Source organism: Felis catus, chromosome D3, assembly GCF_018350175.1.
Source record: "Felis catus isolate Fca126 chromosome D3, F.catus_Fca126_mat1.0, whole genome shotgun sequence".
NCBI lineage: Eukaryota > Metazoa > Chordata > Mammalia > Carnivora > Felidae > Felis > Felis catus.
The window spans coordinates 10,679,059-10,706,063 of record NC_058379.1 but is presented as its reverse complement, the minus strand read 5'-3'; the positions used below and the strand labels follow the sequence as shown (position 1 = coordinate 10,706,063).

The 27,005-nt window shown below is 56.7% G+C and overlaps 1 protein-coding gene across 5 annotated transcripts in view; it reads left to right on the top strand.

Moving 5' to 3' along the window:
• Positions 1-4,287: 4,287 nt before the first annotated feature.
• Positions 4,288-27,005, top strand: part of RASAL1 (RAS protein activator like 1) — a 30,359-nt gene continuing 7,641 nt past the window's right edge. The window contains exons 1-15 of one of the 5 annotated variants that reach the window (XM_045041358.1): positions 4,288-4,815; positions 5,062-5,160; positions 5,590-5,795; positions 10,008-10,064; positions 12,209-12,322; positions 12,461-12,522; positions 17,383-17,512; positions 19,569-19,650; positions 19,731-19,862; positions 21,529-21,617; positions 22,312-22,429; positions 22,552-22,705; positions 23,077-23,141; positions 23,425-23,537; positions 24,521-24,713. In XM_045041358.1, the coding sequence (XP_044897293.1) occupies positions 5,731-5,795; positions 10,008-10,064; positions 12,209-12,322; positions 12,461-12,522; positions 17,383-17,512; positions 19,569-19,650; positions 19,731-19,862; positions 21,529-21,617; positions 22,312-22,429; positions 22,552-22,705; positions 23,077-23,141; positions 23,425-23,537; positions 24,521-24,713 (1,374 nt within the window). In that variant the 5' untranslated portion in view covers positions 4,288-4,815; positions 5,062-5,160; positions 5,590-5,730. The other 4 variants (XM_023241441.2, XM_023241440.2, XM_045041359.1 and 1 more) reach the window with 4 other exon arrangements.

The following is a 27,005-nucleotide window of genomic DNA, read 5'->3' as shown; positions in this document are numbered from 1 at the left end:
TTAGGGCAAATCCTGCCCACATGGGACATACAGGCTGATGGGGAGGTCAGAGGCCTCAAATGACTGCAAATATGTCATTATGCTCTGGAAGGCCTAGGGGAAGAAGCCCAGGGTGTAAGGAGCAGGGGGGGAAGCCTCTCTGAGAAAGTATCATGTGAACCCAGACCTGAAGGATAAAGAGGGGTGAGAAGAAGAAAGGAAAAGTATTCCAAGTAGACAGAACAGCATGTGCAAAGGCCCTGAGGCAGGAGGATGTGGCTTCTTCCTACAAGAGAACAAAGGTCTGTCTGTCGGTGTGCAGAATTCAAGGATGATGGGATGGGTCAGGCGAAACCCCTCCATGCCCCAGGCCTTTGCATTTCTGCTTTAAATGGGGCCTTGCTTCCAGGTCCTCTTGGGGCTCCCCTGCCACGCTGCTGAGGCAGAGGTCCCAGCCCCCCTCCCCCCACCTCTCTGTCCCCTTGGCCTGGGAGACGGGTTGGGTCGGGCTGCTGAGTGACAGCAGGACACAACTTCTAGGCTGGCCTTGCCCTTGGCCACAACCCGTAGCTCTGGAAATATCCACTCTCCCCGCCCCCAGATCTCATGCCTGGGTGGCCTCCCCCTGCCTACTTCTCCATTCCAAGGCAGGGGTGGGGAGGCCACCTTAGGGAGAAGGGCCGAGGAAGGAGGAAGCAGGGCGTCAGACTGGCAGCCGGACACGGTGTTTCAGGCTGTGGGGGGAGGGGACCTACTGCTTCCTTGGCAGCCAGCCCACAGGAGGGGTTTGGGAATCCTGCCCACTCCTCCCACCGCTGCCTCCTGTCCCACGTGGCTCTCTGCCCAGAATCGTGCCCCGCGATCACAAATGGGGCTTTGTGCTCCCGAGACAAAGAACGCACTCCTCACCCCCAACCTGGGCCCGGGTTTGTCCGCCTTGCCCCCGGCCTTGGCCTCAGAAGGGATGGTGCCACTTCCAGGAGGGGAAACTGAGGTCTGGAGGAGCAGACAGGTCTGTGGAGCCAGAGGAGGGGTCTGTCCCTGGTTTGGGGGCGGAGGTGTAGCGGAGAGGGGGTAAGTCAGCACTGATTAAGCTGCCACCCTGGGCGCCGCGGGGAGAAAGGAAGTAAAAAAATAATATGACTATTATCACGACGAGAGAGGCCAGATTCCAGCCCTGGAGGGGAAGAGAATTCTGTTTAACCCAGCGAGTGCGTTCTGAGTCTTTCTTAATGTGCCACGCGGTGTGGGAGGCGCGGCATGAATCAGACATTGTCCCTGACATTTAAGAGATAACACGAGTGTGTAAAATACCACAAAACAAGCGAACAAGAGACCAAGGTCACAGAACGGTGCCAACAGGCAGGGGTGAGGGGAGTGGAGGGGGGTGGTCGTGGCTGCCTTCCCAGCTGTCTTCCAGGGCTACCCGGAGGCCGTGCGCCAGCCTCAAAGGCCAGCAGTGCCTTCAGAAACTGGAGGGCGCACGCATTATTTTTCTGATTATGAAAGCAGCGCATGTCATCATGTCTAGGAAAGCCCTGGGGCTCCTGCCCCACTCCGATGCCCGCTTTATCATCTGCGTATCACTTCCTACCTCCTCCCAGGAGTGATTTCGTTAGCTACCTCCTACTTCTGTCCGTTCCCCACGCCACCCGAGAGCCCCAGGAGAGCAGGACTGGGCTGTTTTATACCTCACTGTATCCCCACTGCCTGGGACACGGCAGGCACTTGATACGGATCCGTGGAGTAAAAAGAATATTATATATATATACATATAATATTTTGTGGCATCAGAATCATGCTGTATAGCTGGTCATGTGTACTGTGTTTTCCCCATTACCTACGTTTTCTTTTTCAGCCTTTTTCCCGTCTTTGAGAACATCCGTTTTAACAGCTTTGTAGTAGCGTATGACATTGACATGACATTGTCTACCCTTTGTTCACCGCCCCCCCCCCCTTAATCTTGATTCAGTTGAATCAGTAGGACATAAACAAGGAAACAGGTAGAAAAGGGAGTGGAAGGGCTTTCCTGGTGGAAGGAACAGACAGGGCAGGGGCAGTGTGGGGTGGGGTGAGGGGACGTGACTGAAATCTTAAGAGTGTTCGGTTCGGGAGCGTTGTGTTATTAAACTGACCCCCCCCCCCTCATTGTAGCATTTGCCAACCTGCATGGTGTAAATTCTCCCACCGTGGACGATCTCAAGTTACCAACGTGGCATGGCTGAACAAGGAGTCAGAAAGCCATGGGCACAGCCAGCCCTCAGGAGCGGTCACCAGTGCCCAGGCCCGGTCCCTCCTCTGACATGAGAAGCTCTCTCTGCTGTGTTTATGAGCTCTCCCTGGGCCCCAGGCCCAGCCTTTCGGATGCAGTGGGGGGTGGGGGGGGGAACTCAGCCAGTTCTGGGAGGTAGGGCCCATCAGGGCACAAGAACCTGACCTTGGGACTTCTCTTATCAGATTTTCTCCGCTGAGATGCAAACTTCCAGATTCCCCCTGCTCAGCAACCTGCAGCCGCCCGCAAGTGTGGCTGTTCCATCCCTCCCTGGAATTCGGGGTGGGGCCTGGTGTTCCACGGGCCACATCCTCAAGATCCAGCCTCAGAACTCAGCCACCCAGTGGGGCTCAATGTCAGGCACAGCAGGGGGTCAGGAGGTCCCATGGGCACTTACTGAGCCCTTGCTGTATGCCAGGCTATGCTAAACACCTGATGTGTTTTCCATCCAGTCCTCACACCCAGGCTATCCCCACTTTACAGATGAGGAAACTGAGGCCCCCAAAGGGTAACCCACCAAGAACACCCAGCTCAGAAGTGTAGGTGCCAGGACGCAGTCCCGGGTTGGCTTGGCTGGATGCTAACACCTCTGCTCTTAATGAGCTCAGCATTTCTTCCCGCTTATGGGTTTAGGGAGCCCTTGTTGCGTGCACCCCATGGGTGCTAGACCATGTAGACGGTGAGCAAGGAGATGATCATGGGCTTAGCGGAAAGGGGAAGGGGAGGAGGCTAACCATTTCTCAAGCACCTACTATGTTCCAGGAATGATGCCAGGTGCCCTCCACCGCCTCTTGATTACCTCTCACAACAGCCCGTGAGAAAGGTGAGCCCCTTCCACATTGCAGCCCAGGCTTGGGTGCTCATGACCCACGCTCCCCTCTCCTAGCTGGGTAGCCACCAGTAGGTACCACACTCCTCTCGGCCACCATCACCCGTTGGCCCCTTGATAGGAGCTGCCCTGGGAGACCCCAAACCCTATGCCAGTTTCAAGTCAAAGCTTCTCACAACAACAGGAAGTGGCCAAGCCATTCGGAACGTTTGAGGTCTGTGGCCACAGCCCCAGGCGCATTTCAGGGTCCAATGCCGGATACTGGACAGGTGACAGAGTTAGCTCCCTGGCGGCCTGGCTGGCACAGTCCATAACCTTCATAACCCCCCTGGGGGCCTGGGGAGGGGTGTTCGGGAATGTGACTTCCTGCTCGGCTCCGGAAGACTGGCCGAGATGGCTGGTGGCGGTTTGGCTGGCATCCCAGGTGGCCCAGGACTAGGTCCCTCAGGTTCCACCAGGGGTCCCTGGGGGCTGGATAGCCTATTTGAGATCTCTGCAGGGTCTCAGAAGAAAAAGCATTAGCCAAAAGCTCCCCCCTAGGTGGGGGTGGGAAAAGAGCCCGTTTTGAAGTAGCTCTCACGAAGCACGTACCGGTTTCCCCTGGTGAGGATCGGGGGTGACTGGTAAGGCTCAAGAGTGGGGAAGGTGGGTGTTTAACACTCCCCTGGGGCTACTACTGCTCTGGATTCAACCCTGGATCACCTCTCGTACCCCGCTGTAGGATGTTGCAATACTTCTAAGCCCGGCTAGACCCACACCCCAGATGGGGTAACTGAGGACCTGTCTTTGGAGGTTGCAGGACTCAACAGATCGTGGCCAGCTGGGGGGGGAGAACTCCAGGGATCTGAATCCCTTACCAGCCAGGCTGGAGTCGTTGGGTGGGAAGTCAAGGAGAGAGCTTGGGAGGCTGATGGCTACTCCGGTGGCCGGGCAGGGCTCCCCTGGTCCCGCCGGTCTGGGCGTTGGCTGCTGCAGTCATTCCGTGGGGGCCTTCCCATTGGTGCCCAGCCCTGGGCTGACCCAAGTGAGTCAGGCCTGGTGCCAGCTCTTCCAAGAACCCTTAGGCGGGTAAACAACAAACTCGTGGCGGGGGGGAGGGGGGGGGAAAGTTGGGGGGGGGTGAGAAACCCTGTGTGTCAGGCGCTGCCCCGGGACAGGCTCTTCCTGTCACATTGTTTCAAATGTGCTTTTCAAACTGCAAGTTTTAAGACTTGAAAAATGTCCCAACCTGAAGCTGAGGAGCAGAGAAAAGAAAGCCTGTGTCTGGGGTGGTAGGGCATCTTGGAAGTCTTCCTAGGAGGGCTGATGTTTGAGTCACACCTAGGAGGACAAGAATAAGGACAGCAAGCCCCTTCCGGATCCCCCCCCCCCACTGTTTTGAGACCTGTGTCTGCTGCTTCCACAGGTGCTTTATCTCACCTAATTCGCGCAAGGCTCTGGGAGCAAAGTTCTATGTGATTCCCACGGAGCAGACGAGGAAACCAGACCGAGGCGCAGAGGCTAAGTGACTTGCTCAGCGTCACGGCTACCAAGTGGTTGAGTCAGGCTTCAAACCCAGGAAGGCAAGCCAATTACTGACCGACGCCTTCATGAGCTGTCTCATCCCCCTGAACCTGTTTCTTTATCCATAAAATGGGGGCAACGGGGCAACGGTACTTAGTGCGTGGAATCATCATGGGGACGGACGACGACGACAGACTGCCTGCAAACCGCTTAGAACAGCGCCTGGCGCACAGTAAGTGTTCCAACGATTGGGGACGACTTGTCACCGCTGTCGTGGTTGTTATCTTCAGGCCTCCCCTCCCCCTCCGGCCGCGGCTGCCTCCCCCGCAGTGCCAGCCCGTGACGTGGGAGCTGCCGCTCGCACAGTCTGGGTTTAATTGGAAACTAAACGACAGGGAAGGGGATGTTCGAGGCCCCTCCCTAGACTCTGAACGGACCCCCCCCCCCCCCCACCGGGAATGTGCGACTCCCTCTCTAGCGACGCCTCCCGCCGACCGCGGGAACTGCTCCCGGACAGGACACGGAGGTGCGATCCAGGAGGTGGCGCCGGGATGGTCGGCAAGGAAGGGCCGGGGAGGTGCTAGTGTGTCGGAGGGAGGGCAGGCAGGGAACCTACTGTGTCTTCCGAGCCCCATGCCAACTCACCACGAGCCAGCGGCCACGCCCGCGGTGGCCGTGGGCCGCCCCCCACCTGGCGGTCCCAGCCTCCGCGCGCCCTGGTCTCCGCCGCCGGTGCGCTCAGGCGCGCTTGGCTGGGGCTCCGGCAGAGGGCGCGCGAGGGGGCCCGGGGACGGGCGGGGGACACGCGGGAGGCGGGATTGGGGGGAGGGCCCTGGGCTGCCCCTCCGCCCCCTGCCCGCCCTCCCGGAGCTCCAGCCTACGAGGCGAGAGCCGCCGGTGGCCCCTGCGCGCTCTGTCTCCTCCGCGCACAGCTCCTACCTGTAGAGTCCGAGGGGCGCCCCCTCCCCGGACACCTATTCTTCTCCCTCGGAAACCTCCCCCCCAGCTACCCGCGTCTCGGACGGGCGGCGCTGGGACCCCGAGACAGGGCGCCAGGCTCGCAGCTGGTGACATGTAGACGCCCCCTCCGCGGTCCAGCCTCGGCGCCTGGGCACCCTTCTGCCCGTAAAGTTTGGGGCTGGGCGCCATGGCCAAGAGCAGCTCCCTGAACGTCCGCGTGGTGGAGGGCCGGGCGCTGCCTGCCAAGGACGTGTGAGTACCCTGGGGCGGGTCGCGGGTGAGGGGCGCACCGGACATGGGATGGGGCGGGGGGGCACCCGTTCCGCATGCCAGGGAGGGTCGGTGACGTGGGCAGGGGCTTCTTGTGTAAGACACAGTGTTGGGGCAGATCCGCCTTCACAGGGCGAGAGGCCCCATGGCCATCGCTGTCCTAGTGGGAGGGGGTGCCCAGACTTAGCAGACGCCCCACCCTGCCCCCAGGAAGAGGGATGTCTTTGTTCCTGGGATGTGCTAAAAGGGGACTGGACGGTCGGATTCTGTTGGAGCTGGAATTGGAGCGGGGGGGAGGGGGGTCTCTTCCTTAGTGCCGGCAGGTGCGGGAGGTGGGGCTTCTCCAGGCCTGGGTGGGTGCCTATCAAAAGAAACCTGGGAAGGAGGCCCAGAGGGCTGGGTGGCCTCAGCATTTGCATCTGGTGTTATCAGGTGGCCCATCAATCAGGCCTGAGGGAAGCTGGGGTCCTCTTAACCCAGAGCCCTGAGCTCCCCAGCTAGGAGTTCCCTGGATGCTGAGCTGCTGGAGGGGGCACCCTCTCCCGGCAGCCCCCTCCCCAGCCAGGTGTGATGGGGCAGGAAGACCCTTGGGCTCCCCTTAGTACCGGTCCTTGGCTATGCTTCCCCCAGGGCTGAGTCAGCAGTTGCCAAGTCAGCAGAACAGGAGGGGTCCCCCTCCTGCTTGGCCTGGAGCCCAGAAGGGGCTCTGAGGTGTCAGCACCTGGACAGGTGTGGGATCCTTGGCGGGATATCAACTGTGTGACCTTGAACCTTGTTCCTGTTGGGTCTCCATTTCCCACCAGGGCATAGGAGCTCTGGCCAGGAGGCGCCCAGCCCCATGCAGCCGTGGGGGTGGGGGACCTGTTAGGATGTCTCCTGTGGCCAAGGTGAGCCGAGATCTGGATTCCGAGGCTTTGCCCAAGTTGAGGTTGGGGCTTAGCTATGCCCTGACTCCCCCAGCTGTGGGTCCCCAGTGAGGAGTATCCTGCCTTTGATTTCGCGAACCTCGCCCCTCCCCAACACTGGGCTGCTTAGAACAGTTGTAACTTCCCCTCATCCTCATCAGCCACCCCAAATAAACATGCACCTGACATAGAAGCAGAGAGCATGCTGTGTGAACGCAGCATCTGGACAAGCCCCGGCTTCCTTCTTTCTGGGACACCCTCTCAGAGCCTCTGAGAATGAGATTCTGGAACTGTGGGGGCAGCGGGGCTAGAGTGGGGGCCTGGAAACTGCTGGAGGGCTGAGGGGGGGCCCCTCCAGAAACCAGGCGTCCATCTCACAGTCCTGAACGAGGGCCATGAGGGAGTGGGGGGCACCGCCCTGGCCCCTGGACGTGCCTCGTGGGGCTCCTTCTGCCTTTCCTGCGGAGGAAGTTGACTCATACCTGGTTCCTACATCTCTCGGCCACGCCTCCTTCCCCAAGTTCCCGGGCCAAGGTGAGCCCCAGAGCAAGGGGGGAAAGGAGTCACTAAGCCCTCACTGGGGATCCAGCCACCCTGCCTCAGTTTCCCTGGCCGTTGACTCCCTTCGTCAGAGAGGCTCTCTTCAGAGCATGCTGGGATCTCCAAGCCCATGGAGACTCAGGTGGGATGTGTTTTCTCTCGTCTCTAAGAGAAAGGGCCCAGACTCTTCCTGAAGCCTCGTCAAGTTTGAGGGCAGTGTGCAACCTGACTCTGGAGAGGTCTCAACTGATAATTCTTGAGTATTACTATTATTATTACTATTATTTTTTTAATCTAGCCTTCCTGCCTCTCTTGTCTTTTCTTCTTTTTTTTTTTTTTTAATTTTTTTAACGTTTTTTATTTATTTTTGAGACAGAGAGAGACAGAGCATGAACGGGGAAGGGTCAAAGAGAGGGAGACACAGAATCCGAAACAGGCTCCAGGCTCTGAGCTGTCAGCACAGAGCCCAACGCGGGGCTCGAACCCACGAACCGCGAGATCGTGACCTGAGCCGAAATCGGACGCTCAACCGCCCAACGGACTGAGCCGCGAGGCGCCCTTGGGTGTTACCATTATTAGTGATAGCAACTATAAGGCTTCCTCCGGGCCAGGTCCTGCACTTAACATTTTCTGTAGGTCCTGTTGGCAATTCCATTTATAAATGGGGAAACTGAGGTCCAGAGAGGCAAAGTCTCTTGCCCCAGGTCACACAGCTGGGATCTAAGCCCTGACCGCTCCCAATGTATAAACCAAACTGGGCAGGCAATGGCTGAGAGGACTTCTTTCCCACACTTGGGTCGGGGCAGGGGCCACGGGAGAGGCCAAGGGTCTGGAGAGATTGAGGGTCGAGGGGCAGCCTCCTGCCACTGCCGCCTCCTACCTGATGGGAGCCTGATAAGGCCCTTGTGCGTCAGAGCTGTGGAGCTGACGTGCGAGCCTGGCTCCCAGGAGGGGCCCCAGGGTCATGTCTCGTTGACAGAAGGGGGCGTGTCTCCCAGCTCTTTGCTCCTGGGATCCCAGCCAATCTTCCTCCAAGTCTGCAGTTGGGGAAACTGAGGAAGGGGACTCCACTTAAAAGAAGCTCGAGGATAGAGAACCCAGGGAGAGAACTGAGATACAGGGATTAACCCAGCCACAGGCATCCAGGGCGGTAGAACCAGGTCAGGAAACTGAGGCTCGAACCCAGTGGCTTTGAGATAGATTCAGAAGGGGAGACTGAGGCCTGGGGTGCTGCTCGGAAGGGGGTTTGGAAGTAGAACCCAGAAAAGAATGCCAGGACACAGGCCACCACCCAATCTGAGGTGTTCAGGGGTAGAGGCCAGATAGGGAAATGGAGGCACTGGAGCACCCACACAGAGGGAGTTAAGAGAAGGAGTCCAGAGAGGAAACTGAGGCACAGGGAAGGATTCATCCAGCAGATAAGGCTCAGGTTGGCTCCTGGTGGCCAACATCCCCTTCTCTGAAACCCTGTGGTATTTGTGGATTAGCGACGTGCTGAGCTGGTTGGGGGTGGCAGGGAGACAGGGTGGGGGCTGGGACATCAAGAGAGGGGGCCACCTGGGGGAAGGATTGTGAGGTGGGGTGGAGGTGACATTGGTTAAGAGCATGTGTGCTGAGCCCCATCGACGCGGGTTTGAATCCTGACTCAGGCGGAGGATTGTGGGAAAGAGGATACAGGTCCTCCTCCAAAGAGCTCACAGTTCAGAAGTTTGGCGGGGGACAGATACTAAATAGAGAAACGGGGGAGCAAGATGCCTTCAGGGGCTCAGAGGGATCGGAGATCAATTTTACAAAGGACAGAGGTGATCAGGGACTTTGGGGTGGAGGTTTAAATGACAGGACAGAGCCAGCCATGGCCAGATCGGGGACAGAGTGTCTTAAGCAGACATCAACAGCAAGTGCAAAGGCCCTGAGGTCGGACTGAGCTTGGTGGAAGGCAAAGGAGTCCTGTGCAATGAGACAGAGGGGAGATGAGGGCCCTAGTGGACAGCTTGGGATGTGGCTGGTAACTCCTATTATGAAGGGGGGATAGAGCGGGTGTTGGTTGGCTCATGGCAACTCAAGGGGCTGCAGCATATCTGTGCTATCGGTTGAGCTTTGAGATCTGGGTGCCCTGGTCTATGCCAGCAGAGGTCCATCCCCACTGAAGGCTGAGTGTTGGGAGTCCTCTCCCCAGCGTAAGCCTCGTGGAAATGAAAAGCTGGGGAGGGCAGTGCCTCCCCCAGAGGGTGGCGTTAAGGCTCCTGGGGGAGAGCTCTGGGGTCAGCCCGTGATGCATCTCACCGCGCATTATCTCCTTTCGTCCCTCCAACTGCCCCAGGAGGTGTGTGTTAACATTAGAGAGTGGAAAAAGCAGCACCCGTGGGGTTCCGCAGCTAGCGGGAGGTAAAGCCCGGATGCCCCCCCCCCCCCCCGCCCCACCAGCCCATACACAGCTCCGGGCCTCCTGAGATCAGCGCTGGGAACTTTCTGGCCTCATGCCTCAGTGTTCTGTTTCTGTGAGTGGAAGCCCAGAGAGCCCGTGCATGGTGACTCAGGCATGCAGCGGGTAGGCTGTGCACCCAGGACATCGCCTGCCGGGCCCCTGCCTTCTTAGCTGGACCTGCCGTGTGACCCTCTCCTCTCTGGGCCAGTCCCCTCCCCTCTGTGGCCGGCAGTTGCTGCCCTCTGCATGTATAATGAAGGTGGATCGGGACCCTCGCTCATGGCTGCCCTCTCAACCTCCTTCCCAAACCCCCTTCTCCTGCAGGTCTGGGAGCAGTGACCCCTACTGCCTCGTGAAGGTGGATGACGAGGTGGTGGCCAGGTGAGGAGTGGAGGGGCCAGACCCGGGGAGGGAGCCACAGGGCAGGGGACGGAGGAGGAACTCCTTCTAGACCTGGGGAGTCCAGGCACAAGAGGTCACGTTGAACAGGAGCTGGGGGAGGGCAGTGCTTACCCCGAGGGCGGACACGCGGGGCTGACGGAGGATGCTTTGTGCTTGGGCCCCTCTGGGGACAGACAGCTCCCCTCCCTGTCCTGCCCCACCGACGGGCCGACACCTTCCCCCTGGACCTGATGATGTCCATGCCGGTGTCCCGGGGCTGACTCAGCGGCTGGCGGCCTGTGCCTCCCATTGTGGCCTCCCCGGAGGCGGGCATCTCACGCTTGGCCGGGCTGGCTGGTTCCAGGCCTGCTGGGTGCTGCGGGCACCAGTGTGTGTGTGTGTGTGTGTGTGTGTGTGTGTGTGCATGCCTAGCTGGGCCTGCTTGTGAGTGTGCATGGGGGTGTTGGAGGGCTGGACATAAATGCCTGTGGCCACACGTACATGTCCCTGGGGGTGTGGGGGGGTTGGGGGCTGCCCTGCATATACCCGTGAGCACCGGTGCCCGTCTGTTTGGGTACACGGGCGCCGTTGTGAACATTTGTGAGGATGTGAGGGTGTTGGATGCAGGTGAGTTTTGGGTGCGGGTGGAGGGACATGGGGGCTGGGCCATGGTTGGCTCCCACCCCCACAGGCCGAGGGACATCTCTCAGCCCCTGCAGGCCCGGGTGGGTGGCTGAGGCCGGGGTTCCTATGGAGACGGCAGGATTCAGGATGCTTCTGGTGTCAGTTCCGGTCCAGATGGGCTGGGAGCTGGGGGCGGGGAGCCCGCGCGGAGGAGGGTCAGCCTGCGGCACCCCAGCTGACCTCCCCCCATTGTTCTCTCTCTGCTCGTGCTGCCCCCTCACCACATGCTGTGATGCTGCCCCCAGACCCACACGCAGATTTTCCGTGTGACCCCAGGCTGCTGTCTCCCCGTCCCTGGGCTCTGAAGAGGGACTTCCAGCCGGGAAAAGGCCCCGGGCAGGGGGACGAGGGTGTTTGGGAAGAAGGGTCCCTCTGATGGCGGTGCCCTGGCCTGGAGCCGAGGGCAGAGCGTGCATCTGCGTGTGCGTGCGTGTGTGCGTGTTCACGCTCTTTGCTGGGGAGGGGTGTGGGGAAAGGGAAGGAAGGAGCGGCAGGCGTGCGACCAACTCTTGCAGCCGTCGATTCGGATGTGTCTTCACTGGGCAAAGTAGCCTCTCTGTTCCCTGCTGGGTAAAGGGAAGTGCTTCTGCAGGGGGGTCAGGGGCAAGATGTTCCATGTGCGGGTCTGTTTCTGGGCTTGTCTTGGTCCCTAACCCTCCTGGGGCTCCCCTCTTGCTCCCTGAGTGCTCTGGCCCCTGCTGACTTCGTGGTCTCTTGGCCCCTCACTCTTCCCTGATTCCGGTCCAGCACCTTCCTGTTCCTCGGTCTCACCGAGCTCATCCCTGCCTCAGGGCTTTTGCACGTGCTGTCTCAGCCATCTTGTCCTCCTCTTCTCTTCCCCCTTTTTGCCTGACTAGCTCCTGCAGGAAGCCTTTTCTGACTCTTGTGTCCACACCCCCCAAACCCAGCCAGGCGCCCCTGAGCCAACCCCGATCACGGGACTTCTCTCACTGTGTCATAAGAGCTCAGGAGAGAGCACCCGTCCACTGAAGGGGGCTCTGTGGGGGCAGGAACCTTGGCATCTCTCCCTCTGATTCTCCGCAGCCCCCGAGGCTTGACACACAGGGTGTTTGTGGAGCGAACGCACGAGTGAACGAGTGGAATTGCGCGTGTCGTCACCTTTGTGGGGTTCCGCGTGCGTGTCTCTGCCCTCTCTCACCGCCCATGTGTGAGTGTGTGTCTGGGCATCTGTGTGAACGTGTCTGCGTTCCTGCGTGTGTATCTGCATGTGTCTGTATGTAGGAACACAAGGATGTGTCTTTCTAGAAAATCTTGAGGATGCACATGTGTATCTGTGTATGTGGGGATGTGTCTCAGGCTTCCTTGGTGATCTGTATCTCTTTTAGTGTGTACCCTTGTGTGTGTGTGTGTGTGTGTGTGTGTGTGTGTGTGTTTGGGTCCCCAGGCGTCTGCCACCCATGTGGCCCACGGGTCCCCAGCCCCTGTGCCCTCTGTTGCAGGACAGCGACCGTGTGGAGGAGCCTGAGCCCCTTCTGGGGAGAGGAATACACCATCCACCTGCCCCTGGATTTCCACCATCTGGCCTTCTACGTGCTGGACGAGGACACGGTGGGGTGTGTGTGCTGGGGACCGAGGCCCGGGTACCGGAGGGAGGGTGGGCCGCCCCGAAGCAACGTACCCACCCGCCAGCCCTCGATGCCTGGGCCCGCGACCTGATGACGCGGACCCTCACCTTGCCTACCTCGCCACAGGCATGATGACGTCATCGGCAAGATCTCGCTGAGCAGGGACGCGATTGCGGCTGACCCCCGAGGTGGGCGAGGGCAGCGGGCTTCAGCCGGGCGGAGGGCCTAGGGGTGGTCGTGCCTTGGCGGGGCGGGGGTGGGGGGGTATTTGCAAGCGCGTAGCCAGAGGTGCAGGGAGGCACGGGGCCTTCAGTGGAAAGTTATCTCAGTTGATGATTTTTTTTTTAATTTAATTTAGTTTATTTATTGAGTGCTGTGTGCTGAACACTTTCCAAGCGCTCTTACAGGAATCAGCTCATTTAACTATTGCAATAACCCCGTGAGGTAGGTACTCTTCTTGTGCCCACTCCGTAGGTGGACTACTGAGGCACAGGGGATTGGTTATGGGGCTTGCCCAGGATCACAGAGTTATTCAGTGGGACGTCCAGGATTTGAACCGACATTGGCCAGTCTTGGGCTCCTGAGCCCGCACTGTGTGTGTTTTGTTCTCTGCTCACAGGAGTGGTCTTCTGTTATTTTCACTGTACCGTATTTTGCCTTTCATTCACCACGTACCTGGGAGATCTTTCCGTATTGGTGCCCTAAGAGCTTCCACATTCTTTGGTCTTTGACTTCACGGCCCTCTGTTGTGTGGACGCACCATCATTTCTTTGGCTGGTTCCTTGTTGGTTGGCACTTGGGTTGTTCAGTATCTCTCCCTAGTTCAAACGATGCCGCTAGGAGCAGCCTCGTACAAAGACGACTTCACCCACGCGCGAGTTGTGTCAATCAGTCTGATGAATTCCTAGAAGTGCATTTGCTGGGTCCTAGAGTACCCCCATGAGCACATCTGAGAGTTATTGCTAAGTTACCTTCTGTGGAGGAGGTAACAAGTTGCCCACCCTGTACCTTGGCCAACAATTACCAAACTTCTGGTCTTGTATCTGATAGGTGAAAAAATTTCCTCTTCACGTAGGTTATTTTGTAGTTCTCTATGATTGAGACTGAAAGCCTCTTTACATATTTAAGAGTCACTTTATTTCCTTTTTTGTTTGTCATTTATTTATATTGTATGTGCATGTCCCCCCTGCCCCACACTGGGTTGTTTGGTTTTTCTTATTGATGTGTAGGAGCTCTTTACATATGAGGCAAATTTAACTCTTTGCCATAGTAGCTGCAAACATGTGTTTCTCCCTTTGTCACTTATCTTTTTGCTTATCATTTCTATCTATCTATAAAATGTGTTTCTTTTTCTCTAGTTAACTTCGTCTTTTTTTTTTTTTTTTTTTTTGGCCCTTGATTTTCTGTGACCCCTAAAAAGGCCTTCCCAAATCTAAGGTTAGATAATATTTTTTACATGATCCTTTCTAGCAGCAATTTGTTTTCCTTTTTTACATTCAAGTCTTTGATCTATTTGGAACTTACCCAGATTCAAGGTATGGAGAGGGATTGAGCTTTATGACTTTTTATCTAGGCGACTACTAATTGTCTCAATATCAATAATTGAATAATGTCTTTTTTTCATCAGTGGGGATTCGTTGAAAACCTATGTGCTAATCATCATAATCACGGCTCCTATTAATTGAGGGTGTACTATGTGCCAGGCATGATGCTAAGAACATTGTATTTAGTCCTCACAATACCAAGTGAAGTGTGCACTAGAATGATCTCGAATATATGGCTGCTGGGAAATTAGGTTTGGAGAGGTGAGGAGGGCCCTTGCCCCTCCTAGAAGTTGCAGCGGTGGGAGTTGAGTTCAGGCTGTGCCTGCTTCCAAAGTCTGTGTTTTCAACCTGTCTGCTGAGCTGTACCCACTGTGCCCCAAACATCCACCCAAGAGGGTGGCGCTAGATGATTGAAGTACGAGGCCAAGCTTCAAGGAGCTTATGGGCCAGATAGAAACACAAAACACATTCACACAGAACAAGGGGCAAGAAAAGCAAGGGAAACGGGCCATGCATCTGCATGTGGGTGCTTTTTATTTATTTATTTTTTAAACAGGACAGAAATGTAGGGGTGGAGGCATGTGGAATATCACCGGCTTGACCGTGGATGAGGATAAGAGGGCAGTGAAGGCTAGTGTAGTCAAGGAAGCTTTTCTGGATGAAGGGGAATGAGTTATTTCTTGTTTTTAATGTTTATTTATTTTCGAGAGAGAGACAGAGCACGAGTGGGGGAGGAGCAGAGAGAGAGGGAGACACAGAATCCGAAGCAGGCTCCCAGCTGTCAGCACAGAGCCCCACACGGGGCTGGAACCCATGAACTGTGAGATCACGACCTGAGCCGAAGTCAGACATTTAACCGACTGAGCCACCCAGGCACCCCGGGAATGAGTTATTTCTTAAAGGTGCTTTGGCAAAGGCACTAAGGTGTGTCTATAGATTCTCTCCTGGGGCCGGGCCAGATGGAATACTTGGTGGGTCTTGATTGGAGGGGGCTGAAGGTGCCAGGCCAGAGTCTAGACTTTCTTCTGGGGGCACTGGGGAGCCACGGATGGTCCTTGAGCAAGACAGTGAAGAGACTGGAGCCATATTATCAGAGGGTGGAGTGACGGGAGAGATTAGATACATTTTCACAAGATCTCTGTGCTGCTTTGTGGATATTGGATCCCAGTGGGACAGGAGTACATGTGGGAGATCAATTAGGAGTCTGTTGCGGTACTCCAGCGAGAGGAAGTTGATGGCATCCTGGATTTGGGGGTAGCAGTGAAGATAGAGAGAGGTGCGGTGGAACTTTTATTTCTAGCAGCATGGGGCACTGGATCCTCCTGCAGCATAATAGGGACATCCTGAAAGAAGGAAAAAGTCTCACTATTCTCCACTCTCCCCCACCCCAACCAGGAGCTAAAACCTGACAGGGAGTGGGGAACAACAAGCAGGGAGGTGGTAAGGAAAGATTTCTCTGGAAGTGAATGTCGGCATCACATCTAGAGTCAACAGAGAGGCTGAATCTTGGACCAGGGATGCGGCAGATGTGACCGACCCTGAAATGTTCCCATTTGATTGAGGCCCTTAAAGTGTCCCAGAGTGAGCTCAGACAGACATGACGTTGCAGTCAGAGGTCACCACACACACAAGGCAGTGGGCCACCATGAGCAAGTGTCAGCAGAAACAGTACCTACCAGATTTGAACCCACAAGGGCTTTAGGTTTTGCAATTAGGATACACAGAATTTTTAAAGGAATAAGATATTTAGGGGCACCTGGGTGCCTCGGCTGGTTGAATGTCCAGCTCTGGATTTCTGCTCAGGTCATGATCCCAGGGTTGTGGGATTGAGTCCTGTGTTAAGCTCCAAGCTGAGTGTGGAGCTTGCTTGGGTCTCTCTCTCTCTCTCTCTCTCTCTCTCCCTCTGTCCTTCTCCCCCACTTGTGCTCTCTCTTTCACTCTAAAATAAAATAAAAACACAATAGCAACAATGAAAAGGAATAAAATATTTAAATAAATGAAAAAAGGCAATCACCAGGAAGGGCCAGCAATAATCATAATAAATGAAAGCAATACATTAAAAAGATAGGGACACCTGGGTGGCTCAGTCGGTTGAGTGTCTGGCTTTTGATTTTGGCTCAGGTCACGATCTCGCTGTTTGTGAGATTGAGCCCCACGTTGGGCTCTGTGCTGCTTCTGCAGAGCCTGCTTGGGATTCTCATTCTCTCTCTCTCTCTCTGCCCCTTGCCTGCTTGTGCTCTCTCTCTCAAAATAAATAAAATAAATATTTAAAAAAATTGATCGGAAAAGAACTAGATCAAAGTTTTGGAGATAAGGAGTGGTCATTGAAATTTAAAACTGAGTGGCCGAGTTCAACAACAGAGCCAGAGCTGAAGAGAGAATTAGTGAGCTGGAAGAGAGATCTGAAGAAATGATTGAGACTTTAGCCCAGGGAAACAAGAAGGAAAATACAAAAGAGAAGTTCAGAGACCTAGAAAATTGTAGACAAGGTCTAACGTCCATTTTAATTGAAGTCCTATGAAAATGATGACCTGGAATTTTCCAGAATGCAAGGAAGGACATGATTCTGTAAGTAGCAATAGCATGACCTGCACTAAGCAGGACGAAAAACAACAACAACAACACACACACGCACACACACACACACACACACACACACACACACACACAAAACCATCCTTACCTACATATGTGGTGAAATTGCAGACCGTCAAATACATAGTCCTTAAAACTAAAGAGAAAAGGTAGCCCATTTACACAAGATCAGTTGTCAGGCTGAAATGACTTCCCAATAACTACAAGGGAAGCTAGAAGTCGGTAGCTGATCTCTTCAAAGCGTTGAGAGAAAAGAGAGACAGGGAGGGAGGTTGAAACTGACTTGACTGATTCCGGCAGGGAGTTGCCTGGAGGGGGGCTGAGAGGTAGGAATGCCCAAGATTTTTTGGAGGGGAGAGTATGTTGGGATTAAATGACGGAGGCTTTCGTATACCAGGGTGAAGAGTGTGATAGTACATGGTTAGTGGCATTGAACTTTACTGCTCGCCTTCAAATCCTAGCTCTGTCCCTTACCAGTTGTGAGATCATGGGCAAAGCTCTTCGTTCACTGTGCCTCGCTTTCCTCGTCTGGAAGTGTGGATAATTACAGTACCTACATCAGAAGGCGAACATGAGAAGCCCACAGCTTATTAATATATATTTCATGAGGTTTTTTTTAATGTTTTTTTTTGAGAGACAGAGACAGAGAACAAGATGGGGGGGGGCAACAGAGAGAGAGAGAGGGAGACACAGAATGCAAAGCAGGCTCTAGGCTCCAAGCCGTCAGCACAGAGCCCAGTGTGGGGCTCGAACTCATGAACCGCGAGATCATGACCTGAGCCAAAGTCGGACGCTTAACTGACTGAGCCACCCAGGCGCCCCTATGTTTCATGTTAATTGAATTTTTAAGTTAATACAATGCCAGAACCTGGCAGGTACTTAATAAATGTTAGCGCCTGTGCCCTCCAGGAATTGACAGCTGGATCAACCTGAGCCGTGTGGACCCGGACGCAGAGGTGCAGGGTGAGGTCTGCTTGGATGTGCAGATGCTGGAGAACGCGCGGGGCCGTTGTCTTCGATGTCACGTGCTTCAGGCCAGGTACGGTCGTGATAGGGGATGGGGTGGGACTGGTCTGAGAATGAGCAAGAATTTGCTGGAGACTCCCCCCAGCCGTCTTGGCTTTTGAGACCACCTCACTCCTGGGGTACTTCTGGGCTCACGACCAGGATCCCTTGTGGGCAGACAGCCCCAGGGTCGCCAGGTTGGCAAGTTCCTGGGGTCAGAGCACAAGCAAAATCCTTGCTGGGTCCCCAGCGACTCGCAACCAAAGGCCAGGTACTCAGGCTGGGCAGGGTGTGCGTTAATAGGATTGTAAGTGATACATACCCAACTCATACCAGCTTAAGCAGGTTGGTTTAGATTAATGACGCGCGGCTTCAGGCATGTCTGGATCCAGGTGCTCAAACAGTGACAACAGGAATCCACGGACAGCGATTTCTCGGCTATCTTTTGTGTTAGCTTCGTTCTCAGGGAGTCTCTCTCCAGGTGTGGGCGAGCAAAGATGATGCCAGCAAGTCCCAGGGCCTCCTACCAGTTTGGCAGGTCGAACTGACTTTCTCCTGTCATTTCCAGCCGATGTCCTGGGACTGGTTTTTATTGGCCCAAATCTGGGGCACGTACCTATCTCTGAACCAAGGGCATGGACTCCGACTGGTCACGCCTGAGTCCCGCACCCATCCCTGGAGTGGAGGGGTCAGCCTACCTAACTGACGTGAGCTGGGAGCGAGAGAGGGGAGGTCCTGTCGCAAAGAAACAGGAGAAAGAAGACGGATGCGGGACCGGCGAAACCCACAGATGCCTGTCCAGGGGCACCAGCTCATGGGATGTCCATCCTCCCTCCTGGCTGTTTGTCACCCTGCAATCCCCTTCTCTCTCCCTCAGCTCCCCCATCATTTGCTTCCTTAAATACTACCATCCCCTTTCCCCTCTCATCTCGCCTCTTGCCTTTCTGCCTTGTTTTCACATCTTACTCCCACAACCCTCCCTCTTGGACCGCTCCTCGCTCAGGTCGGGGACGATCTCCATTTCTAGTTCGCTGTGTGACCTTGAAGCCTCTTCTTGCCCTCTCTGTGCCTCTCCCACCACCTCCAGATTTCTGTCTCCAGCTGGGGCTCCCTGGGTCTGGATGGAGTACCAGGGTGGCAGAGGACAGACAAGAGGGCTGGACACGGGACAGGGGCTCCTCATCTGCTTTGTGCTAGTGGCCTCCTCCCCAGCCACAAGGCTGTGCAGGATCCTTGCGAGCAGGAGAGGGACTGATCGCTGTCGCTTAGCAACTGGGCCGGCTCCTAGGAGACCAAGGAAGGCTCTGGATGCCAAGCAGGGGTGGGAAAGGAACAGCAGGAAGAAACAAGCAGCCCCTGGTGGGGGCTGTCACTGGATTTGGGGGACCTCAGTAAGGAGGGGTTGGGGCAGCTGACGGAGGTGAGACTTTGGGGTTGTCATGGCAACCAGAGACTGGCGATCCTTGCCCCATGCCTTTTCTTGGGTCCCAGGCAAGGCGTGGGTATGAGTATTTGTTGAATGAATGAATGAATGAATGAGTGAATGAATGAATGGGCTGAGCACTCACGTCCTGCCAGCTGCTATGCTAAGCCTTTTATATACTCAGGTCATTTAGACCTTGGCCCTCTGAGGTTGGTCTATCATTATTTCCATTTTCTAGATGAAGAGACTGTGAGGCTCAGGGAGGTGAAGTGACTTTTCTCAGTGTCACCCAGCCAGTGAATGGCGGAGCCAGGCTTTGAACCCTGGCATCCAGTCTCCTATCCAGGGGCTCCAGGGAAACTGAGGCTCCCTTCCCACTTCCCGCGACGTCTTCACCTCCTGGGCTTTGTGGTTCAGGACGCGGCCTTTTGGTGCCTCCATCTCCTCATCTGGAAAATAGGGGCGCAGGGTAGCCCTGGTCAACAGGAAGGGTTTGGAAGGGCAGGATGGGGGTGTTCCTTGCTGGGTCCCTACAAGGATGCAGTTCATCGCCTTGCAAGCCAGAGGCATTTGAATGGTCTACCCTGAGCCCCTTTTCCAAGGTCCAGCCTGGGTGTTTGTCCTTGAGGGTCCTGCGGCCCTCACCCCTTTCCTCATTTGTCTCCAGGGACCTGGCCCCCCGAGATATCACCGGCACCTCTGACCCGTTTGCACGTGTGTTCTGGGGCAGTCAGAGCTTGGAGACTTCAGTGAGTGGTGGTGTGGGTCCAGGGAGGGGTGGGCCTCAAGATGGGCCCTCCTCAGCCCTCCCTCACTCCCCCTCCCCCAGACCATTAAGAAGACCCGCTTCCCACACTGGGATGAGGTGCTGGAACTTCAGGAGATGCCGGGTGCCCCGGCCCCGCTGCGGGTGGAACTCTGGGACTGGGACATGGTGGGCAAGAACGACTTCTTGGGCATGGTAAGCAACCCCCGCCCCCCCCCCCCCCCCGACACCCTGGCTTCCCTCTGCCTCCAAGAGGGAAGGGGAGGGGAAGGGGCTGCGCATCCTGGGATCTGGAAGGATAGATGTGAAAGCTGTCTCGACTGGCTCCTTGGCCAGGCCCGAGCGATGGAGTCCCAGCTCCCCATCGTACAGGTGAGGAGACTGAGGCTCTCCGAGGGGCGGGAACCTGCCCAAGGTCACGGGGCAGGCCCAGATTCTCATTCTAGGGTGAGAGTACCCAGGATGACTGCGTGCTAAGTAAGTACTTCCCCAGCATAATCTAATTTCCGTACCGGTAGCAGCCACCCTAAGAGGTGGGGACTATTGTCTCCATTTCATAGATGGGGAAACCGAGGGTCATTCAGAGAAGTTGAGTGGCTTTCCCCAGGCCATATGACTAAGAAATGGCAGAGGCCGGGACCTGAGTCCAGGTTTCTCTGACACCACACTCTCAGCCCTTAACCCCTACCCGTGGAAGCCCTGGGCTCAAGGTCTTTCTCTTGGAGCCTCAGTTTGCGCATCTATGAAATGAGCGCGATTGTCCCTGCCTCTCGGTGGTAGTGCGGATAGAGTCCGGGCTGACAGTTTTTCAAAGGAGACGAGATTAGAGCAAGTTACAGGGAGGCTTGGTTGCACACAGCCTTGGAGGGGGGAATGTCAACGGTGCAGCTGCTTTGGAAAAGAGTCTGGCCGGTCCTCAAACGGTTAAAGACAGTTGTCACATGCCCCGGCGGTTCCACCTCTAGGTGCGCACCAAAGGGAAATGCACGCATTTGTCCACACAAAAGCTTGCTAATGACAACCAAGTGTGGAAGCAAAACCCAAACGTCCATCCCCAGGTGAATGAATAAATCAAATGTGGTGTATCTTACGAGGGACTAGGGCTCAGCCATAAAAAGGAAGGGCACACTGGCCCCTGCGACCTCGTGGATGAATCTTGAAAACATGCTAAGGGGAAGAAGCCAGGCCAATAAACCCACAGATTCTATGATTTCATTTCTGTGAGCTGTCCGGAGGAGGAGACGGTGTAAAGACAGAAAGTCTTTGTGGTTACAGGAGCCGGGGCTGGGGTGGGAGCTGGGGAGGGACATCTAAGCCTATGGGTACAGGCTTTCGGGGGCGGGGGGGGGGCTGATAGAAAATGTTCTGAAATTAGTGGTGATGGTTGCACAGCTCCGTGAGTGGACCGACAACTTGTATGGGATGCAAATTATATCTTTATAATATTTTAAGAGAGAGGGGGTGGGGCTCGGGGAGCCTCCCGGGCTGTCTTTAAGCCTCTTGGCAGATGTGATTTGTGTCCCCAGACAGAGTGGAAAAGGCTCTCTGTCCAGATATGTTGCCTCCGGCAGCTGTGTGACCTCGGGCGAGTCGTCCCGTCTCTCCAAGCCTCAGTTTCCCCAACTGTAAATTAAGTGTCCCGTGGAAGCCCTCAGGGTCCTGGCAGGAGCTGATGATTTGGGACTGGGGGAGGGAGTGTGGCTGCCGTTGCGCTGATAGGGTATGGTAGGGGAGAGGAGGTGGCCCCTGCCAGGCTGTGCCTCCCCTCCTTGGGTGGGCAGCCCGAGCCCTTCTAGGGCTGGGTGGGGCCTGGGCCTCGGCGGGCAGGGCTCAGCTGAAGGTCTGTGTGTCCCCCCTGCAGGTGGAGTTTCCCCCACCGGTCCTGCAGCAGAACCCTCCCCGTGGCTGGTTCCGTCTCCTGCCCTTCCCCAGAGCCGAGGAGGATTCTGGGTAAATGTAGGCTGAGCTCGTGTTGAGTGCTGTCTTCAGCTTGCGGGCACGTCCTCACGGGTGCCCCGGTCAGCCCAGAAGCCGCCACCACGTCCCTTCGTTCACCCATTTAACAAGTGTCTGTCTCGCAATGCGTGTTTCGTATGTGCAGATGGGTTCACCGTATACCCATCCACATGTTTGCGTGTGAACGTGTCAGTCCCCACCAGTCGATGTGCGCTCAGAACCCTGGGTCCCTCCACACCTGTCCACATCTTCTGTTCTTGTACACTGTGGACTGGCCACGCTGTTTTTATTTGCATTTATTTAAAAAAATTTTAAGTGTATTTATTCATTTTGAGGCGGGGAGGCGGGGGGGAGGAGGGGCAGGGGGAGAGGGAGAGTCCCAAGCAGGCTGGTCAGCGCAGAGCCTGAAAGGGGGGTGGGGCTGGTCCAAACTCACGAACCCGTGAGCTCATGACCTGAGCCAAACGCAAGGGTCAGGTGCTCAACCCACTGAGCCACCAGGCGCCCCGTGACTGTACCCGTCCCTTCCTGTCTCTCCGTGTCAGTATCGGTTCGCACCTGCCCACATCTGCCTTGTTTGGCTAATGTCTGTGCTCCTTATATCTGTGTTCACCCCTTCCTATCCTGGCCATCTGCCCCTGTGCACACCCGCCCGATGCTCTTACCCCTGTGGCCTGACCCCGGTCAGGGGGCAGCTGGGTGCCCTGCGGCTGAAAGTGCGCCTCATCGAGGACCGCATCCTGCCCTCCCACAACTACCGGCCGCTCACGGAGCTGCTCACGGAGGCTGTGCGGGGGCCGGCAGAGGTGGGTGCCTCAGTCCCCCCGGGGCCCGGCACCAAGGCCTCTCCCTGCTTCGGAGATCCCTACCTGGGTTCTTTTGCCCTCGGGGCCCTGGGCCACCTCTCCTGCCTCCTGTCCCTGCCCAGGAGGATGCCGCTAGTCCCCTGGCCGTGCTGGAGGAGCTGACCTCTGGAGACTGCCGCCAGGACCTTGCCACCAACCTGGTGAAGCTCTTTCTTGGCCAGGGCCTGGCCGGGCCCTTTCTGGACTATCTCACTCGGCGCGAGGTGACCCGGACCAGTGAGTTGCCTGCATGAGCCCCAGATGTCACTCCTCAAGGAAGGGGCCGGCACAAGGTCTCTGAGGGAGAGACGGGGAGCCTCAGGCCGAGGTCAGGGGCTCCTATGTGTGTGGATGGGGGGGGGGTCCCTACACTGTGCACCGCCAGCCAGTGGGACGCAGTCCCTGCTTCGGGCCCCGGTTTTGCCGCTCTTGAGCTGTGTGACCTTAAGCAGCTCATCTAACCACTCTGGGCCCCTGGAGTGCATGGAGTTGATATTACAGCTCTCCTTGGTTCCTGAGGCGGGAACGTCATGACTCCCTCCTTGGGTGGGTGGGGTGGGGTGGATCCAGCCCCCGATCCCAGCGGACACTTCCCTCTGCCCTCCCAGCCGACCCCAACACCCTCTTCCGCTCCAACTCCCTGGCATCCAAGTCAATGGAACAGTTTATGAAGGTGAGCAAGAGGCCTGGCAGGGCCTAGAGGCGGCTCCTTCGAGGGGACTCCTTTTCCAGTGCTTCCCGGGACCCCGGAGCTGGGCTGGCTGAGCTGGGGTGCTGGTGGCTGGTGCCTGGCCCTGCCCTGAGTCGCACCTGGAGAGCGCCCCCCACCCGCGCTCTTGGGCCTGCCTCAGTCTCCCTCTGAGCCTCTCCCCGCGTGCTGCCCCCCGCCCCTGGCTCATGGGCACGGCTTAGCCTCATCCTCAGCCCCTGCCCCACGCGGCGCCCCCTGCCCTCAGCTCGTGGGCATGCCTTACCTGCACGAGGTCTTGAAGCCCGTGATTAACCGCGTCTTTGAGGAGAAGAGATACATCGAGCTGGACCCTTGCAAGATAGACCTGGGTCGCACCAGGTGAGCGAAGCCCGAGGGGTGAACCTCGACCCTCTGACAGCCCCCTTGTCCGCCTGGGTCTGTGCCGACCGCCTCCCCCTCCCTCTGGCCCGGCCGCTGGGGAGCCCTGCATTCGGGCCGAGAGCCTCAGCCGTGAGCACCGAGCTCCTCCGGCTGGAAGGGGTAGTGGTCGCGGGCAGGCCTCCGAAGCTGAGCCCCCGGGTTCAGATCCCGGCTCTGAGGTGGGCGAGACGGACCCTACAACTGTGTGGGGACGAGAAGGAAGGGGAAAAGTGCTGTCCCATCACCCCCTCGGTAAAAACAGCTGCTGAGAACCTACTAGGCGCCAGACCCTGGCTGAACGCTGATGCCCCGCGGGGAAGTGGATGCAAGTCCGTCTTCTAGGGGGAGGTGCATAATCAACTAAAGAAGGTTATTGAAGGTGATCGGTGGAATGGAGGAAGACAGAGCAGGGGAGCGTCATGGGAAGTGCCGGGAGCAGGGGAGAGGCTTGCAATATTCCCTAGGGCGGTCACAGGGAAAGCCTCACAGAGAAGGGGACGTTTCAGCAAAGACTGGCAGGAGGTGAGGGAAGGAGGCGTGCACAGATCCGGAGGGGGAGTATCCCAGGCAGGGGGAACAGCACGTGCAAAGGCCCTGAGGTGGGAGCGTGTGTCCGGCATGTCCACGCTGACAAGGCACCGAACCGGGGTGTGTGATGACGTGTGACGGGGAAGGGATGGCCTCTTTGAGGCGGGCACGCTGAAGCTAAACGTGTGCACAAGAGTGTCCCAGGCAGAGGGAACAGCAGGTACAAAGGCTCCGAGGCAGGAATGAGCTCAGCGTGTTTTTTAAGCAGCAACAAGAACCCGGGTGCGAATGGTGGGAGGGGAGGTTATGGGGGTGGGAGGGGAAGGAGGGTGCTCTGAGCTCGGTGGGGGCTGGCGGAGGGCTTTGAGCGGACAGATGCTGGGCTCTGAGGCACGGCCACTCTGTTTCCCCAGGAGAATCTCCTTCAAGGGCGCCCCCTCCGAGGAGCATGTGAGGGAGGCCAGCCTGGGGCTGCTGACGGGCTACCTGGGGCCCATCGTGGATGCCATTGTGGGCTCCGTGGGGCGCTGCCCGCCTGCCATGCGCCTCGCCTTCAGGCAGCTGCACCGGCGCGTGCAAAAGCGCTTCCCCCAGGCGGAGCACGAGGTGGGCCACACGTTCCCAAGGAGCAGATGGGGAGACTGAGGCTGGCGAGGGGCAGTAGCTTGTCCAGGGGCGTACAGAGAGGCGGGGCAGAGGGGGGACAGAATCTGGGTCTGTGGGTCTGGGATCCAGGGGCAGTGATAATGATAATGATAATGATAATAATAATAATAATAATAATAATAATGGCAGCAGCGAATGCTATATCTAGTCCTTACCCTGGGTGGGACCTCCTCTTCCTCTCGCGTTACCTTACCTCGCCTTCCTATCCACCCCATGGGGTGGGTACCAGTATTCTCCCATTTGCAGAGGAGGAAACAGAGGCCCAGAGAGATTCAGTCAAATGGCTAGGAAGGGGTGTTGCTGGGATAGACACCTGTCTAGGCGTCTGGCTGCTGAACCTGCTCGAAACCACCAAATAATAGAATCTGGCATAAAGTAAGTGCTTCTTAACTTCAGCTGTCAGAGGGAGAGAGAGAGAGGGCATGCCGGCACACAGTAGGTGCTTCGTAGCAGACGCCCCACGTGGTCTAGAGATAAATCCCTGGATGTGCTAGTGCTTTGCCAATGTTAACATAAAAGTTGCGAGCGCTGCAGGCCTCAGGAAGGTGAGATCAATGAACGAAGCAGTCAAGGTGTGGGGCAGGCACTAGGGCGTCGTAGGGACTGTGGCAAACTGGAGCCCCCACGGCTTGTCTTCAGGGGGCAGCTGCAGAATTCAATCCCTTATTGCCAGGCGGGAATGGGGACCCGGCATGGCCAGCTCTTCAGAGTTTGCTTTCTTTCCTTTTTTCTTTTTTTTTTTTTTTTTTAATGTTTATCTTATTTTTGAGACAGAGAGAGACAGAGCACGAGCAGGGGCGGGGCAGAGAGCGAGAGGGAGGCCCAGGATCCAAAGCAGGCTCCAGGCTCCGAGCTGTCAGCACAGAGCCCGATGCGGGGCTCGAACCCCTGGATCGTGAGATCGTGACCTGAGCCAAAGCGAGCGCTCAACCGACTGAGCCACCCAGGCGCCCCAGGGGTTATTTTCTAAAGCCAACATTCTGGATTTTATGTGAGGTCGCTCATTTTTAAAACGTTGACTCTGGGGCACCTGGGTGGCTCAGCTGGTTGGGCGGCCGACTTCGGCTCAGGTCATGATCTCGCGGTCTGTGAGTTCGAGCCCCGCGTCGGGCTCTGGGCTGACAGCTCGGAGCCCGAAGCCTGCTTCCGATTCTGTGTCTCCCTCTCTCTGACCCTCCCCCGTTCATGCTCTGTCTCTCCCTGTCTCAAAAATAAATAAACGTTAAAAAAAATTAAATACAAAGATACCCCCCCCCCCAAAAAATAAAACGTTGACTCCAGTTCACCTAAAAACAAGAACTACATGACAAAACTTTGAGCCAATTACTACGCGTTGGCAGCTGGCCTGGCCTGTGGGTTACCAGTTTGAGCTCTCCTGGTTTAATGGTCAGCGTGCCTCCCAAGGTGGCTGTTGGCCTCACTTACAAATGACATCAAATCAGGCCAGCTCTTATTGGAGCGCTGATGTACCGGAAATGTGGGCGGGGCGGGGGGTTCACTCTGCCGAATAATCTAAGACCTGCTAAATGTTGGAGATGTAACGGCCCAGTCCCTAGAGCTTGAGTTAAGAGCCTTTGATTAAGCCATACTTCTCCCCACTCTCTGCTTACAGATGGGGAAACTGAGGCCCAGAGAGGTTAAAGAGCCTTGGCCAAGGGTGGTGGACTCAAAGTTAGGCCTCTGGTCTCCCAGCGGGGGTCCCTTCCTTCTCCTCTCAGCCTCCGCTGAGGAGTGAGCTCTCGGCCTCCAAACTGGGATGTCGCTTGATTTACGCCCCACTTTGCCAGGCTGTCGCCTGGACTGGAGGTGCTAAGTGGGACAGAGCTGTGATGGGGGGGAGGGAAGGGGAGCGGGAGGCCAGACAGCCTGGCCCTTGTGGGGAACCCAGTATCGGTGACACCCAAGTGTCCCCCGGTCCTTAGCTCCCACGGAAGGGCGGAGGCCATGGCACGGAGCAGGGACTTCCTCAGGCCCATGAGGGTGGATGGGGTCATGGAAACCCAGGGGAACCCCTTTCTCTGCCACCCTGACACCCGTTCCACCTTAAGAAAGGAGGAAGTCAAAGAGCTGATCTCGAAGACTAAACTTACCCTGAAATATGGCAGTTGAGGGGGTGGTGGCCTCGGGGGCAGCTCAGGGGTCCAGAGGAGCGGGGCTGGGGGCAGAGACCCCCCTTCTGGGCAGGGTCAGGCATCCAGCTTTAGGCAGGGTTCACCGTCAGCGCAGAGGAGA